Source organism: Mya arenaria, chromosome 16, assembly GCF_026914265.1.
Source record: "Mya arenaria isolate MELC-2E11 chromosome 16, ASM2691426v1".
Classification (NCBI taxonomy): Eukaryota; Metazoa; Mollusca; class Bivalvia; order Myida; family Myidae; genus Mya; species Mya arenaria.
The window spans coordinates 14,343,546-14,362,888 of record NC_069137.1 but is presented as its reverse complement, the minus strand read 5'-3'; the positions used below and the strand labels follow the sequence as shown (position 1 = coordinate 14,362,888).

The 19,343-nt window shown below is 33.4% G+C and overlaps 1 protein-coding gene across 4 annotated transcripts; it reads left to right on the top strand.

Moving 5' to 3' along the window:
• The first annotated feature begins 1,758 nt into the window (after positions 1–1,758).
• Positions 1,759–11,909, top strand: LOC128222084 (ras-related protein Rab-11B-like). Of its 4 annotated transcripts, none has more exons than XM_052930891.1 (7): positions 1,759–1,797; positions 6,593–6,856; positions 7,555–7,666; positions 7,958–8,041; positions 8,572–8,765; positions 9,144–9,224; positions 9,983–11,909. In XM_052930891.1, exons 2-7 carry the CDS (start codon positions 6,811–6,813, stop codon positions 10,090–10,092), a joined length of 627 nt encoding a protein of 208 aa, XP_052786851.1. In that variant the 5' UTR covers positions 1,759–1,797; positions 6,593–6,810; the 3' UTR covers positions 10,093–11,909. The 4 variants fall into 4 exon arrangements, with proteins under 4 accessions (XP_052786851.1, XP_052786850.1, XP_052786852.1 ...); XM_052930890.1 differs by having other exon boundaries at positions 1,779–1,812; XM_052930892.1 differs by lacking the exon at positions 1,759–1,797 and adding an exon at positions 1,855–2,057.
• The last annotated feature ends 7,434 nt before the right edge of the window (positions 11,910–19,343 follow it).

Sequence of the window (19,343 nt, the reverse complement as noted above, 5' to 3'; positions counted from 1 at the left end):
TAAGAAATAAAAATATAATGAACTTAGACTTCTTTAGAGTTCCTCCTGGGACCAATAATCATACTCCCAGTCATAACCCTAAAAACTGAGAGCAACTCCCATCGACACACAGGATAGCTTTCTTCTACAGATTGTTAATTATAACTAAAGCCACTCAAGCTAAAATTCAAATTTTTTGTTGACAACTTCTGACATTATTTTAACTCTTTTTTTTGTTATCTGCCACTTACGTTACGTTAGAAGGTACGTCCAATTGTTTTATAAAAAAACATGTACGTACTCTTACTCGTATTCTTTGAATTTTGCTTTTATTGTAAACTAATTTGTGCCGTCAAAGTCACCACGATTGTTTATAGTGTTGTCGGTCAAACAGAGATGAACATCATAACCCGTCCTTCAAGTTCAAACAAGACTAGTTATTTTGGGCGATATAGTCACTGTAGTGTAGAAATATCCCCGGAATCCCTAGCAGTCGCACCACCCGGTCTGCCACGTGTAATTGTGTCTAAATGTTGTAGGCATGCCTGTATTTACTATTGGAGAATGTGTTTTTTTTTTTCCTTTATCGATAACTCCCATATCAACAAGGTTACCACGTATAGTCGGAGCTTATCCATGATCCTCGTGATCGAAATTATACTATAACGAAGTATCTTCCATGGCCGACAGTGTAAGATAGGTACATTCCGACCCGAGCGTAGGATGTTTTACGGAAACGAGGTTTACCGAGCGGCTATGGTAGATGCTTTTTTCCCACCACGGTTCAACAAAATTAAGTACAAATGTATATTTTGGCTGGAACTCTTTTGTGCTTAGTGAAAATAGTTGCGTATGCGAAAGTTCTTGGTTGTCATGGATATGCGCGCATTGATTCAGATTATGTTAATAGTCAAATCGGTCTTTAAATAGTTCTAAGGAGAGTGAAGCATTATTTCTTGAAAGGTGCGTGAAAACTGTTTTATGGTGACATTTGAAGCGAGAACTTATTAACTAGCGTTCTAAATATTACCATAAGACAAGATTTCCTTGATGCTACTGACGACAGTCTTCAACAAGGGAGGTAATTACAATGTGGTAAAAGAAGTTCCATACGGGCATTTTATCTTCGCCCGTGGGCAAGATAAGAATATCTAGCATGGTTAAATTATTGGATCTACTTATCTGAGGTGGGAGAAAAGAATTTCTAGCATGGTTAAATTATTGGATCTACATATCTGAGGTGGGAGAAAACTAGCTCTTCGCGCTCGTACAAAATTACGCTTACTCGGGCAGAGGATGCAATTACTATTATGTAAAAAATCTAAAAAATAATAATTTTGATTGGAAAAATGTTATCCTTTTTATTGTGGGAATAAACCACGTTGTGTTGTTTTGTGTAAAGAAGTACATACACTTGCGTGGAATTATCCACGGACATTTAAAGGCCATTACTGCGTTGTGGAAGACAGATGGACAATCAGGATCACATGTTTGCTTTAACTAGTCAATTGTCAATCTTCCTAATTTTGCGATGATTGAGCTATAAATGGTTTGAAAATAATGTACATTCCTATGTTTCTTTCTGGTTAAGCCCTTAGGAATGACTAAAAGTTTTCCAGGGTAATTGCCGATGTGACCTAGGACCATATTTAGTTTATGTATGCACGGACATACAAACTATGGTTTATATGTCCGTGATATATCTAACGGACGATCGACCAGATGCATTTTAGAAAAGGTTTTGAGAAGCCGTCTGTAAATTGACCGTTTCTTGAATTGCCGTTTTGTCTTCTTTTGTATTTTAATGGAGATTTACAGGTAAATAATCAAAAGGTGATTCATAACATAAAATTTCAGTCTAATACAAGTTGCTACTGAAGTATAATCTCCAACCTTCTTAGTTGCCACATAATTGATAATTTAAAAGCAAATTGTTTTCAGTAATTGTGATACAATACAAAAATGTACAATTGCGTCTGACATACATATATGTACATAGTGCTGGCTTCCATAACTTTAATGTTGATATTTATTTTTTTGATGTTTACAACACATTCAAAGCGAACTCATCCAAAAAGGTAATATATTACGTGTTCGCTGAAGTTCTTTAGCTAATATGTACACTGATTGTAACTTACTGTACTGTAAGTGTAATAGAATGTAGAGCATCGTCAACAACCATGGTACTAAATTTCGTTATACTCAATACAAACCGTGAGGCAATTGACTGACAAAATCTCGTGTAAATGAATATGCATGAGGCAGTTCAGACAATTCTTCCAATGATATTGTATGTTACATTCTTCAATAACCTGATAGTGTCAGTAGCCTTCATGGCCGAGGGGTCTTGACTGATGACGAAAAAATATTGTACTGAAAAGGCAGACCCTGTTCCAATCCAGCTTTTGTCAGAATATTTTTCAACGGGAAAGCACCTGGTACCTTGCGGGACCAATGAAACTGCTTCATTAATTATTCATGCCTACTAGCTCTTCCTAGCCAAATCGTACACAACAAACATAGCATAGTAGTGTTTTGGGGGTATCCGATGATTTTTGTAAACACAACCAGTGATGTGTAATGATTAATAAATTGTTATAAGAAGTTGTATGTATCCATGGATATTTATTACAATATAAGTGCAAAAAGTGACAACATTATTGGTTGGTCCGTGTTTCCCCAGTAACACTAGGCCAGGGAATAATAAAATAACATAGACTAGCTCTTCCTAGCCAAATCGTACCCAACAAACATAGCGTAGTAGTGTTTTGGGGGTATCCGATGATTTTTGTAAACACAACCAGTGATGTGTGATGATTAATAAATTGTTATAAGAAGTTGTATGTATCCATGGATATTTATTACAATATAAGTGCAAAAAGTGACAACATTATTGGTTGGTCCGTGTTTCCCCAGTAACACTAGGCCAGGGAATAGTAAAATAACATAGAGTAGCCTCTGGTGAGTCATTTGTGTGTTTCTTTGTGTAAGAAAATCAAAAGAAATAGGTGTATAAGGCCTTTTAAAGCTTCTGTTGTGACAGTTAGGTGGATTTTGGGAGGCGCGCATGTACTCTCTTAGATGTGTGCCTTGAGTCACCTGGATGTGTTCTGGGAATACAAGACCATAAAGAACAAACTTTAAAGATTTAATAGGTTCCTTTAAGTTATTTAGGTTATATAGGAATGAGAAATTGAGTATTCAACTACATACTAGCAGAAAGTACCAACACAAACGATAACTTTGTTTTAAGCACATCCTCCAACCATCCACAATAGGTTTCAAACAATTACAATAAAATTTCAAATGTGGACAACTTATTCCACGTTGACGGTTTTTGAATTGTGTTTATATTATACCTTAATTTCATCAGGAATCTACCATGGTCTTATAGATAAGGTGCCTGACTGCAGACTTACAGTATGCAAATATTGGCCATCAAAGTATTTGTTTTTATTATCTTTGTTATTATTACATATATTTTTCATTTAAATATCTGACACCTTGATATATTTTAAAAAAAGTTTTTATATTTGATTACATCAAAAAACCCAATAATCATTAATGCTCATTGAAGACTATCTGTGACCGATATAACTGCCTCTAACTTTTTTTTAAATTGGGTTGCAGTAACGCTAGACAACTGATCTTTAATGATCTATGGATGGGTCCATCATAATAAGTCTTAACTAGTCATAGATAATTTTGCGACAGGTTAGAGGTTATCACACAAAGGTCAAGAGCTAGTCATGTCCTTTAGATTATTGTGTCTGACTGCATGAAGAGCAATTACAAAAATATTGATGCTTGAATCTATTTTACGATTGTTGCCGACCAATTCAGTTGAAAACTCCCAAAGATTGAAAACACCTGCCAAAGATTGAAAACACCTGTACAATAGGAAATGATTATCAAAGACAAAAAAATTGCTTATGATTGATTATGATCGTCCATCTACTGTCGGACAACCTTTACATGATTAAATACAAGTTGCAGTCGCATGTAATCTGAACCTGTTGTAAATGATCTCATGGCCTATTGCGACTTGGCTATTGGCAAAACAATATTCAATGTTTACTCATTTAAATACACCATCAAACTTACACAGACCTTCTATGGGGTTGATACTGATAGCAGAGTGCTTTATTTCTGCAGCTTTCATCACTGACCACAAGAAACACATGCTTCTTCAAAAATACAGTTGTACTAACTTTATTTATGTCATAGTGTCATCATTCTGTTATTGACACTCTGTATTGATTTGCTGACAAATCCTGCCTTGTCAGTTTGCTGAAGAAACCCGGCAGCGCGTGCCTTTGATATAGTTAAACTAGTTGCAGAGCATTTTTTAGAATGTGGCAAATGACCCATACTGTTTAAATAGGGCATTTTTGCATTTATATGTTTAAATTGGAATAGGGCAAAAGTATTAACAGTTAACCAAAGGTATGACAGTGAGTATATTGTACATTCTATCAAACTTGGTACAATTTTGCATATGCGTTTCAATCAGCGGTTCTAGATTTTAAAATGTTTAGTTTCTTATTTGTGAAGAATCGTAACTTATTGCTGAAGATGACTCTTCATGATTAAGTAATTTGCTACAACTGCACATGCACATAAAGCCAAGCCTTCTGTTTGCATATGTGTCGCTTATTTGAATGCATGACAATATCTAGGATTGATTGACAGGTCTTATTGACTGGCACACAGTTTGATTTAAAGCTGTACAATTTGGGAGGGGCTCACACTTAGTTGGTAAGAATTTATTAAGTAATTTCATAGAGAATAAGTAACCATAGTCACTTTGCTCCCTTCAGTTACTTATTCACGAAGAAATTACTTAATGAATTCTAACCTATATATAAAAATAGCTGAAAAAAGACTGACATACAGTTTTAGAATGTCATTGACAAGTTTACATTTGTTTTGTTTAAAAAAAAAGTATCAAGAGGAATATCGCTTATCAGTTGGTCAACCTGTCTGTGGCCACTGGTGTGTTGGACTGTATGAGATAGATTGCATAACTGCCTTTACACAACCATTGAAAGAAAGAGTGAAATAAAACTAGTTGCATTCTAATTTCTTTGTCTAATGCTGGAGGTGAAGGTTATGATAAGGGACAGACACATCACAAAAGTGATGTTTACAAACCTTCTGATTGTAATTAGTTTGACATGCAAGTGATATTTATACCTAGTTTATTGTCAGAGGAATGTACCTGTCATTGTAAATACATGTTAGAGAATACCATACTGTCATGTTAACAACAGTTTATAGGATAACATGTGTAGTTGATGCTGCTGTGCAAAGCATTGTTCAAGGTATCCAAGACCAATTGTATAAAAGTTAACTGGCTATTTTTTTGGTAAAATTGTCCAAGTTTTCATTGATTGTTCAATATTTATCCAATAATTTACTAACCAATCAAAATTTTAATTTTTTAATGAGTCAACTTGACAAAAGTTCGCTGCTGACAACTTATCAAAGTTTTACACAATTGGCTGCCGACAGACAAAACGTTTGTTATATCATCATGGCTTTCTTAGTACGGTAATATTTAATTTGAAGAAAATTGCTTGCTGATTACTAATGTGTAAAATATATGACCTTAAAACTTTATAGGTCAATTTACTGCCGTTTGTTTTTTTTTGTTCTTTTTTATTTGACTTAAAATCAGAATTGATATAACCTTTTTTGCAATCTTTCAATGCCATGTTCGTAATATTGTTGGTATAATTTTTACATTTTTTTCTCTACCCATAAACCCCTTTCAAATGAGCCATAATAATATGGGGTCACCAGACAACCAATATCCACATGATCGTACATGAGATACCTTAAGTTGTTTCTTTCTTACTATCAGTTGTAGATTTGTAGATGCTAGGCATGGTTCACATGGCCTACAGGTAGAAGATATCTAAGTATTTTTTCCATCATTTTTATGTTGGATATTAAAAATAAAATACTTGTAAGTATGGTTTGAAATGATGTACAAACATTTATTTTCTCTGTTATTTCTGAAAATATTTCTCATGTGGAATCAAGGAATTTTACCATTTCAGTGCAAATGTTGATGCATCAATGTTGAAGGGACTCACTCACGTTTATGATAAGATACCAAAAGCTGGAACTCTTCAGCGAATGTTGATAATTGCTCAAATATTGTCTTTGAAAACCACAATTTTTATTAGCGTTAATAATGGCTATGAGCAATTCATTGTTGTTTGATTGGTTGATTGACATTATCATGTGATGTTATCAATGTATTGTTAAAAAAAATATTCTCACCCCTTATTGTCTTTGATGTTTCCAAATTTCATCAAATTACGTTTAGCACGTAAAAACAGTCAAATAATTAGTTTGAACATTATTATTTTACAAAAAATTTGAAGAAAATTGTGTTAACTAATGCATTGTCACTCTTCTTGGCACTGGAGTACTTGGAGAGTACTTCAAGTCAAGTATTTAGCTGACCCTTTTGCAAATCTTTACTTCAAGTCTTGAAACATAGCAAGTACCTTATTCTTTGTGTAAGGGTTCATCAAATTCTTGATAGACGAACATGTCATGTCTCTATGCTTATCTTTTACCAGGATGATATTTATTTCAGGTCTGTATGCTGATCCATGTCTTGTAACTACCAGTATACAGTGGTAAAAAGCCTAATATTTCGAGGCTGATTCCTATGTGAAATTGCGACAACTAGGCAACTACAATTACCCAAAGTGTGGCATCTGTGTGTGAAGTGTGACAACTCCATGCAGTGCGACAACTATAAATAAAGTGTGACAATACATGTGAATCGTTAATAGAAATTCTACAGTTGCCATGGCTTCTGCTGGGGGAGAGGAGCAGTATGATTTTATTTGGAAAGGTATGAATTAGCTATATTTTTATTCAGACTTTGCAATCTTTGACAGCCGATGAGAGTAGGATTTAATTATTTCCAATGGGGTCCAATTGTTGTTGCTTAAGAGACAGCTGAGTTAAAGAGAAAATGTGAGATTAAAAGAAGTCCGGGCGAAATACCCTTCCTTATATTTTCAAAATACCCCTTGGCTATTTAAAGTGCCTGTTGTAAAGCATCGATGCATGTGAAATGACTTTCTGGGCTTAACCAGTACTGAGTGTTAAGTACTACCCTGAAAATGGAGCAGTAGGCAAGGGAATTATAAGCAACACTTATATAATCATCATTGGTTTAACATGGTTGGGGATTGAACCAAGACCTCCTGTTCCACAAGCAGATGCCTTACCACTGAACTATCAGGGAGGTCAACCTCAAATTATAATTTGTTAAGTTAATCGTTTTGGTGTATAAAAATACATGACTGTCTGTCCCAGGACAATTAGAACATTTCCCATTGTAACAGTTTGTGTTCCATATTGAAGGCAATATGTAGATTATTTACTTAGAAAATCTTGAGGTAAATGTCAAGGTCACATTTTTGAAAAATAGTATTTAAATAAAACAGCATAGAACAATTTTAAAATTATGCACACATATAAACTCTCCTAGAGGTCAAGGTCAAGGCAACATTTGCTGAATGATTTATGAACATGATATTTCAGTTGTGTTGGTGGGTGACTCAGGGGTGGGGAAGACAAACCTGCTATCCCGGTTCACCCGTAATGAGTTTAACATGGAGAGCAAGAGCACGATAGGGGTGGAGTTTGCCACAAGGTACGTTACTACATGTTTAATTAATATATACAGTATTGACCCATAATGCAATTTTAAAGAGATTTATGTATATATTATATAAGATAAAAAAACAAGTTAATCTTTTCTAGAAAAAAGTACTGAGTGGTTACAGAATAAAAATAGAAATTTATTTGTGACGAAAGGTCAATAAATGCATAATAATTATTTAATAATTAGACCTCAGATAAGATCTATAGAAAATTGTTGTATTAGAATCAAGAAGAAATATGTATAAAAACACATAAATATATATTTAGCTACCATTTGCAGGAACATGCAGATCAAGGGTAAGACGGTGCGGGCTCAGATCTGGGATACGGCCGGGCAGGAAAGATACCGTGCAATCACTAGTGTGTACGTGTATTTGTTTTATGCTGTTGAAGTCTTTAATATTGTAACATATTTTTACCATAATATTTTGGTTTTAGTCAATTTTGCAAGATTTAAAGTTTGTGATCCCATTATTAGATTACTTGATCAATATTTCCATAGGTTTGGTATTTACGGCCGGAGGCTGTATTCAATATAGTTTTTATTCTTATCCTCAGTGATTCCATTCAGTCCATCGGCCAATTTATTTTCACTCGAATCAAAACATTTGGATTCTCCTTTTTTTAAATCTAATGTGATTATTACATACAGCCCATCTCTAAATTGTGAGAACTAAATCTGTGCAAGATAATAGTCTAAAGCATTAATACTAAATAAAACTCAAAATTTAGATATTGAGACATTAAAAACCAAAATCATACTCTAACTTCAATTGGGTTTTGTGTTTAGCCTTCATTGAAATAGATTTGAATTATAATATTCTGATAGAAAAATGAGTAAATGTGCACATCATTTGTCTTTATGTAAAGCGAGCTTATTTGAAATATTTACAGGTATTATCGAGGGGCAGTTGGTGCTCTGGTTGTGTACGATATAAGCAAGGCGTCGTCGTTTGAGAACCTGGACAAATGGCTCGGTGAATTGAGCGAGCATGCTGATCCCTTCTGCTGTATCATGATCGTAGGGAACAAAGTGGACCTTAAACATCTAAGAGCAATAACTGCTGATGCGGGCAGGTCCCTTGCAGGTGAGTGATGCCCCTTGATCTATGGATATTTAATCTGAATGCATTTTTTTCGAGAATCCAGTAGAGAATACACTTATTGATACTCGAAGACTGTCACCTCTTGGGTGAGAGGTGGACACCAAAACATTGACACATTTTCACCATTTTGTTCAACTTCACTTTTGTTAGGTATGGGTTCGAATGTTTGATTCATACTGGTCTACTGTATGCTATAAGTTATAACATAAAAGTTGTCTTCTAAATCATTTCAAAATTTATAAGCAGAAATTCTTCAAATGAAACTTGTGTTTTATTGACTTTATTGGGGCATAAATATTACAGATAATGCTGGTCTGGAACGTTGTGAAGTATATTTCTTACTTACAAAATACATTTCAGAGAAGCACAACTACTCGTTCATCGAAACCTCCGCACTGGACAACACAAATGTCGGAGAAGCATTCAACAATTTGTTAGTTGGTAAGAACGTTTCTTAATTTAAGTTTAAGCTTATTTATTACTTTTTCATTGGTCACAAGGTGAGAAGCGAGTGTGTTTACCACTGCATTAACTGGGCAACTTGAATTTTATTCGATCTACTGTAGTAAAGTCACCAGAACAGTTTAACTGACTTGTTAATTTTTCTTAAACCTCATAGCCTTGTAAATAGTGACGAAGGTATAAGGTAGGAAGCTTAATGTTTTATTTTCAAACACACTAAAAGAATTTCCAACTGACCCCAATTTCTTGAACGTTCTTAAGCAAAATCTGCTTAAGTAACTTATTTCGAGAAGCCAAATTTCTTCCAAAATCTTTATTTTACTAAGCTAAAATAAGTTTACTTTGATGATTTTAAAAATATAAACCAAAAATCCCAAAACTCTTATATTGTAAATATTGCACAATAATTTGGAACATATGTAGTGATTACGCTTCATCCTGCTATAAGAGATCTACTGGTAAGATACTTTGAGAAATTGAGGCCAGATCATTACTACCAGCATACTAAGTCCGTTTTTAGAATTTGCTTTCTGTGCTCTCATTATGCTACTGACAAGTATGGCTGTATGATCACTGTACGTGTCTTTCGGTATTGGTATAATGTTGACTCAAGGTGTTTAGAATATTGGTTCAAGATCATTTATAAATGAGTTTTGTTTAATAGGTCTACAATTTGACATCAAATGTGTTATCAAAATTTTAATGGGCTTGGATTAACATAATTGTTTATTCTACAGATATTTTCAAGCTACAAGTGGATGCCCCGCCCCCGAACCGGGGGGAAACAACAAAGCTTGGAAACCAGGAAGTAAAACAGATGGAACAAGTTTCAGACTGTCCATGTTAACAGCTGGATGTACACTTACCCCCGTCATTGTGTGGAATTGTTATTGAGTGTTGGGGTGGGTTTGGGAAGGGGGTTGGTGTGGAAATTGAGCTGGGTGGGGTGGTAAAGGAAGGTGAAATGATCATCCAATAAAAATCTGTTCAAATGATTTATTTTTATGTCTTTATAATCAGCAGAACCTTGCACTGTATTGTGAAAATAATATTAAGTGTACCCTTATATTTATGCTTCATAAGATTCATTTTCTCTCTCAGAACATAATTTTTGTCCTTTGTTTAAATAAATAACCTGGCAATGAAATACAAAAGTTGAAGCTCTAATTTGTTCTCATTAACAAGAAAATAAACACATTAGCAGTGACTGTTATGCATTTATATTATTTTACAGTGATTATTTATAGTAACACACTCAACTTTATAATGTTTTTAAATAGCGTAAATGGGCAGAACTATCAGAAATGAAATTCTTTTCTCTTATAAGTTAACTAACTGGAAAAGGAACTTGAATTGCCATAGTGATAGTAATAGTGAGTTTTTCATATATATTAAACACTTGATATGATTACGACTGCCCTGGATAATTATCTATTTTGTTGAATGAAAGAAAATATTGAAATCCATTTCCATGTGTATATGTTTTTGTTTTGGCTTATCATGTGGCAAATAAAACTATTAGTTCAACAATTATAATACATAATTGTATCCGGCTGTTTTGGCATCGTGTTAATTTGACATTGATTAATATTACTGACTCCTATTTTTTGAAAATTCTTTAAATGATTAAGATTCTCATTTTATTAAGCCAAATTACTGCCTTTTACTGAGGTTTACCTATCAAAAAGTATGTATTTATTATCTATTAAATAATTTTCTTCGAAAGTCTCAAACATTCATCATAAGAAAATAACTCAAATTAAAACAAAGTAATGTAAGCTTAGTGTGATCCTGTTATAAGTGACTTGTCTTTGCAATTAGAATGCATAGTTAGTAACAGCTTTGTGCACAGTAAGAAAAGAATAGCCTGTTTTTTTATTTTTAGTTTTTAAACATATATGAATTATTCAGCTAAAATGATTCATGTGAAGGAAAAAGTGACGATTTAATTCCATTTCTCACACACAATTATGGCGCTATTTTTTATTATTTTTTAAAATGAATCTCTTATAATTCAATTTTACACATTCTATCATAAGTTTCTTTTCTAATCCTTTACGTGGCTACATTCCATATTTTGTCGTGAACAGGACTCATTTTTCGCAGACGAGTCATGATTATTATATATGTCTGTGGTGCATTTCATTTGATTGAAACAGCATTATAACTGCCTTTATGCAAAAGCAATAATAGTGGCCGTAAGGGGTATATTTAAAGCATCAGAAAAGTATGTTTTGTATGGTTTTGTTTTTAATGATTTTATGTCCCCTCTTGATAAATTGTTTTTACACTCCTATTGAAAACAAGATTTATGCGTCAAGCAAAACAGGTCACTTAATTTGGTTTGTTTATGGTGTTTTTGTTTGTTTTTAGATATTTTTCATTTCATATTGTCATATTCATTGTATTAAGATAGACAAGAATTTCAAAAGGTAATGAATATTTGTTATCATCAGTCAAATTTTACTATTGTTTGTTATCTTGTGTTTGTGGAAAAGAAGATCTTCTAGGGGAGTTTGTCATTTAGAACAATTGTCATATTAAAGCTTTTTAAACCTGGTAAATATATCCCATTTTCTACTCATTGTCATATGGTCTAGATACAGGTAGTTATCTCACCACTCATTTTATTTTATTATATATTTTATTAAAAATGATTGCTCACTTATTCTTGTTGCAGTACACTGACCTTGAATTGTTTTGACCTTATGACCTTGAATTGTTTTGACCAACCAGGGGTCAAATAGATCAGGATATATCCTGAAAGCAGGACTGAGAACATTTGACTTCAGACTGTTGTATAGGTGAAATACTGTGTTTTGCTTGGTATTATGCATCAGAAATGGTAAGAAGTACCTTGATTCTTGAATTTAACTTCAATGACTTCAATAATAAAATAATTTCAAAAGGCCTCTTAGCCTTGATCCTGCTTTCTGCAGCTCTGTAAACTGCCCAGCTATTTTTCGGTAGAATTGACAATAATAAGCTGTTTAAACCCCTGGCCCCAATTTCTCGAAACTTCTTAAGCTTAACAGGCTTAAGTAGCTTATTTCAAGTAGCCAAAATACTTAATGAAATTAAATTATGATAAATGAAAAATGGTTTATTGTGATTATCATAAAAATAATTTCTATCTAAAGTACAAAAACTCATAAAGAAGTCAATATTACGCCATTTATTGAAAACCAAAAATAACGAGATTAGCTAAATCCTGTTATAAGGGACTTAGAAGTTTCGAGAAATTGGGGCCTGATTATTGGTGTAGGATAAGAAGTTTCGAGAAATTGGGCCTGATTATTGGTGTAGGATATCGCTTCATCATGTTTGTTATTTGCACGGTGCTAGAACATTCCACTTTTTTATCTAGTATTTATTTATTCCTTATACTTTCAAGCATTTGGATATGAAAGCTATGAGTTTTATTTTTATCCAATAATTTACCCTCATCCATCTATGATTCGTACAAAGGTGACGGCATAGCACTTTGAATGTTTCTCGAAAAGATTTGTTGACCCAAGCTGAACCAATGCAATGCAATTAGCCTTGATTGTCTCTGGTAAAAGAGACTGTTCCTTCTAAGTTGAGTAATGTTTTACATGTCATTTATCTTTGTAACAACAACTGTTTGCGTTTCAAATGAGATTTGTTCATTGTCTGCTGGTGACGGTAAATTTTCCCTATGAGGCTGTCAAAGTCATTTTATGAGGGGGTCAAGCCATAATGCAGCCAATGGACCCCAGCATACCTTACAAGGTCTTAAACTGACAACAAAAAAGGAGAAAGCATTTGATCTTTGGAATAAATCCTTTTCGGGAGTTGGGAGACTTGCTACTTAATCTGACAGTTACTTGTGTTATTCATAACATTAATCTGATCTTTGCCATATGCATATCATTTTGCAGTACTGTTGTGATGTCATTCTGCATTAATGTGATACAGTGTGATATCAATTTGTATAAATGTGATATGGTGTGATATCATTCTGCAGTAATTTGATGCAGTGTGATATCATTCTGCAGTAATGTGATATGGTGTCATGACATTCTGCAGTAATGTGATGTGGTGTCATGTCATTCTGCAGTAATGTGATATGGTGTTGTATCATATGCAGTAATATGATATGGGGTCATGGGGTCATGACATTCTGCAGTAATGTGATGTGGTGCCATGTCATTCAGCAGTAATGTGATATAGTGTGATATCATTCTGCAGTAATGTGATATGGTATCATGTCATTCTGAAGTAATGTGATGTGGTGTCATGTCATTCAGCAGTAATGTGATATAGTGTGATATCATTCTGCAGTAATGTGATATGGTGTCGTATCATTATGCAGTAATTTGATATAGTGTCATATCATAAGATATTTCACTTTCTAGCTGCTTGATTTTGACAATATTATGCAATTAAGCTAGGTGTTTTTTTATATCGTATGTTATTAATTTTGTATGTAGTTTAATATAAAATGAAATACATAAGATAATATATTTTTTTCCTGTTGCCTTCATTGTTATAAACCCTAGATCTGATTTGCCTAAATATGCACTTTTACTATTTCTTACATTACAATGAAGATGAAAGATCAGTGTTTAACGTGTGTTTGCTATTGTTGTGACAATGATTTATTTTGGTATCTTTGTATATACATGACGTATTAAGTAATGTGGTAGAGGAGAATTGTTATACAAGTACATAAAGGCTTGATATAAAGGCACAATTTATTTGTATTGTTTAACCAGCAACATTATTCAAATGTAGAATTTATATTTGTTAAAGATTAATCATTGAATATTATGTATGTGCATTTTAACTCTTATATATCAAGAATAAATGCTAAGCCAATGTGAAATTGAAAAAAAACAAGAGGCCATATATAAGAACTTAATTACAAGGCTTCTTGTTATGTTGGCCATCTTGGATTTTGGCAGCCATTTTGGATGGATCCTGAGTAGATCCTGTCTTTTTTCAACCATATTCACATTTTCCGCAATTTTTTCAAGTTTCTTAATTTTAACCAAAAGTGCACAATGTTTTCACTCTATGATAGGACTAGTTATAGGAAGCTAAAAACTGGCTAAAACTTCCAAAATTAATTCTTCCAAAATTTTGGAGAAAACTTCCAAACGAACGCTCACGGCTTAAAAGTTGAAAAAGCAATGTTACTTTTATGGTCGTATTTTTAATCAGTCTTAAGTAAAATGAATTATTTTAATATAAATTTTCAAATTTGGCGAGTTATTGTTGCGAATTGTAATGAAGTTGGAAAACGATAGAATAAATTAAAGTGTTTGAGAGACTTAAACTCCCACATTTAGGCGGAAAAAGTTTATTGTAAAAAAGTTACATCCAGTTTCAATTTTTTATTCTTTCAGGCATTAAATAGCATGAGTGATACAAAAAATAAAGAGATGAAGGCAGTATTGCATAATTTGACATGCTCAGTAATCTTTATGCAGTTTTCTTATAAGTCTTTTTTACATAGACAAACATAAGCAAAGGAACATAAGCTGATCTTCTACTTTGTTTATCATACCTCTTTGTTGGCCATGACTCTACTTTCTTTTTTTCACATAATTATTTTCATATATTATGAATTATAAAAGAGCACCTCCTAAAAGCAGCCTTAGTGGTAGATTTATGCAGGTATCTGCTGAATCAAGGAGGCGGCCTCGGGGAGGGGGGGGGGGCGTGAAATACTATTATATTTGTAGGCTAAAGAGTCAACAACCATCAGTGTTCAGGTTATGACTTTGACATTCCCCTAAGTTCATTAAATCCATGGTGACATCGTCAGCTAAACTGATTCTTGTGTAGGAAAATGTGATGTTTACATTTACGAGATAACGTACCGATTGTTCAAAACTTTGTTAAATTTAACAACATTGTTAACACCATTAAATTTCAAATCTTTACTGCTATTCAAGTTTAATGGATACACTTTTGATACGCAGTTTTTGTAACAAGATTATATAATTCTGTTTCAGCTGTGCATGTACTTCTTCTATATAAATATGTGAGCTCCTCATGAAATAGTTCAAATTTTAAAGTCGTTAATCTGGTTGTTAACTTTAACACAGTTCTTAACAATTGGCCCATCGTGTCTCATAAGCAAACAACTCGCTATTTTACCTTTTTATTAGTTAATCTAATTCTATTTTACACATTGTGAATAATACGTTTGTTTTGTAATCATATAACTCTTTCAAAATAACTTTTTTTCATAAACATGATAACTTTCAAGGCTCATTTATGGAGACGACTTCATAAATCTTGTAATACGCTCAAGTGCTTATCCATAAAAAAGGGAATGCACAAAATTAGGCTTACCAAGAACATTTTTGCTGACTGGTTGCTTTGTTTTTAATACTTTGTTAGCACATCATGGGAATATTTTCTCATGTAAAGTTTTAGCCCAGATGAGTCCTCACTCCTACTGCCATTATAAGTCTTGCATCTTTATTTCAGATGGTTTTAGAACCTTTGTATCATGATTATTATTATTACATTTTCAAGGAATTGTAAATACCCTTCATTTATACTCATCATAATCCACAGGGGGCAGAAACAAATTATTTTCTTATATAATATGTTTCTGCCCCCTGTGTTATAATCATAAGTTTTGTTTTCTTTTTTCTCAACATTTTAACGTTGTGTATTATAAGTTATTAGACGGTTTAAATTTTTTAGTCTTTCATTGTACAATAATTATCTAAGTGTCTAATAATAATTGTGAAATTATATATAATTATTGTGTAATATTTTTGACTATAGATTAAAGATATTTTGCTACATGTTTGTTTGATTTTTCTTGTTTGATATTATAGTATTCAGAGTCATCTATGCTGCTTTCCAGAAGACATGCAGTGAAATTTTAACTTGCTCCCTTTTAAAATAAAGATATTGTGAAGCGTCATGAGAGGTTGCTTATCTGGAAGGAGAAATGTGTATTTTGTTGCAAGGCAATGATAACTCTGATGTTGTTTTTCAGTCAAAAATGGCATGAATCAATAGCTACCTGTATAATCCAAATTTATTTCCCCTGCTACCAATGTCGGTATTGTCACCGGTATGTGCACAAACTTCATATGTATTATTTAGTGTTGTAGCGAGCGCTGTGATATGTTTAATTTAATTCAAAATATGAATGATAACAAATATACAGTTTGACCTATTTTGTCACTGAACGCATGCAGGAAAAACAACGGACTTATTTTCTACATATCAAGGGAGCTGGGCATTTTATGAGAACCAACTAAATCACATCAACCATCAAATATTGAAGCCTGTCTGATCTTCTCCGTGAATTAAGGGGCAAAACTTAAACAAAATGAATCAGCTAAAATTATTTGGATTTGCTTCACACAATAATGTTACCATATTCACCAAGCATCATAAAGATATCATTGAGTATGGTCAGCCTAAATAATATGAGTTGAAAAAACAAAAAAGACTTGAGTTTGCATGGCATGAAGTGCAGACCAATAAGGATTGGCTTAACTTGAGTTCGCATGGCTAAAACTGCAGTCCAAAAAGGCCTGGATTAACTTGAAGTTGCACGGATATGTGCTGACCAAAAATACCAAGATTAACATGTAATTGCTGGAAGGCTTGGCTTAACTTAAGTTTGCTTTTCTAGATATGTACACAATAAAGGATTGGATTAACTTGAGTTTGCATGATTAGAAGTGCAGACCAAAAAGGCTTGGATTAACTTCAGTTTACGTGGCTAGAAGTGCAGACCAAAAAAGGCTTCGATTTATTTGAGTTTGCACGGCTAGAAGTGCAGACCAAAATGGCATGGATTAACTTGAAATTGTATGGCAAGAAATGCAGACCAAACAGGCTTGGATTAACTTGAGTTTGCACGGCTCGCAGTGCAGACCAAATCGAATTGGATTAACTTGAGATTGTATGGCAAGAAGTGTAGACCAAAAAGGCATGTATTAACTTGAGTTTGTAAGGCTAGAATTGCTGAACAAAATTTGCATGAATTAACTTGAAATTTAATGGACAGAAGTGCGACCCAAAAGGCTTGACTTAACTTGAGTTTCTATGGCTTGAATCGCAGACCGGAAAGGCATGACTTAACTTGACATTGCATTGCTAGAAGTGCAAACCAAAACGGCTTTGATTACCTGGAGTCTGCACGGTCCGAGGTGCATATCAAAAAGGCTTGGATAAACTTGAGTTTGCATGGCTATAAGTGTAGACCTATTAAGCTTGGTTTACCTTGAGTTTGCATGGCTAGAAGTGCAGACCAAATAGATTAACTTGAGGGTGAAGGCTAGAGGTGCAGACTTAAAATGCTTAGATTAATTTGAGCTTGGACAAGTAGAAGTGAAGACTTAAAGCTGCACTCTCACAGATTTACCGTTTTTACAACTTTTTTTTATTTTTTTTGTCTTTGAAAGAGCAAATTTTTGCGTAAATTTCCTGAGACCAATGATAAAAGATTGCTGACAAAAGATCATATCGTAGATTTGAATTTTTCCGTTCGAAAATTATTGTTTTAAGGCTTAAACCGTTACTAACGGTTTAAGAAAAATGCAAAAAAACATTAATTTTTGAACTTTAATATAAAAATCTGCGATCTAATTTTTTGTCAGCAATCCTATATCACTGGTTTCCATGTATTTTCGCAAAAATTGGCTCGTTCCAAGACAAAAAATAAAAAAGTTGTTAAAATGTTCAATCTGTGAGAGTGCAGCTTTAAAATGTTTGGATTAACTTGTGTTTTGTAGGGCGAAAAGTGCATTTCAAAATAAATTGTTTTATAACAAACAAGCATATATTAAAGTTCAAACTCAAATATATTGTCAGCTGTATTTTCAACAGTTAACATTTAATTTGGAAAGCTAATTAGTTATTAACCTGCATCTTCTAGTTAAAGTACATGTATATTTGAAGCACCAAGAAATACAATTAAAAATTCTTGACTTTGGAAAATCTTCAAAATTATAAAATTACCCATATTATACCAAAACAACAAGAAGCGTCGCAATGCGTCAAAATCAGGTTTTTTCATATGGGTAATTATATATTATAGCTAATCATTTTCTTGTTTGATTTAAAATAAACAGAAGCCATTCTCTTTGGTTTCATAAAAAGAGACGTGAATGAACATTACTTTTACTAAATATATTATGTGTTTAGTATCGGCTCAACATCCAAACTAAAGTTCATGACCTTGACCTTGACCCCACCCCCTAATACTATTGGATGGAAACAAATTTTCTATGTTTAGTAACAGTGACTTTGGACCCCATTCCCCTCAAAATCCATCTCAAGCCTGCTCTTCTCAAAAGGTACCTACATACCAAGTTTATTCACTATCCATCAACCTTTACTAAAGTTATTGGTCGGAAACCATTTTTTAGTAACCTTGACCCCACCACCATCAAAAACAATCTTAATCTAAGTCTTCACATAACCTATCTATGCACCCAAGTTTCGTGACTTTCCACCAATTTTAACTAAAGTTATTGGGCGGAGGCAATTTTTTTCTATTTATAGGAACAGTGACCTTGACCCCAGTTTCCTGAACGCATTTCCAAGCAATAGTTACTCCACCCAATACCAAAGTTATTAAAATTATACGCTGATTATATTATTCAGGACTTGTAAAAATTCAATCTCGAGGATAGTGTGTAGTAACTGCTTTTTGCGTCATGGAAAGGTACAGCGTACATATTAATGAATAGCATTGTAGTTTTTCAACACGCTGCTTATTGCAAGTTGCACATCACCATTCTGATATGTGAATGAATGAACGAAAACAATGACAACGCTTTCCAATATGGGGCAAATGGTTTGGGGATTTGTAGCTGAAGCTGAAGCTAAATATGAAATACATGAGATCTGTGTCATCTGTTTTATCCTAATTCATATTAAACATAGCGTTTAAGGCTGGAGCTTATCCTTATAATTTCAGAATAAATTTCTACACATCACTTGTTCACTGACCTTCAACCATTTGACCAAACTTTACAGATAATTGGCTAACTAGCAAAAGAGAAGAAGTCATTTAAAAAACGTGTCGGCGTCAGACAACAGGGGACACAATTGGTAAAATTGATAGTGGCAAGGCTAATATAGTGG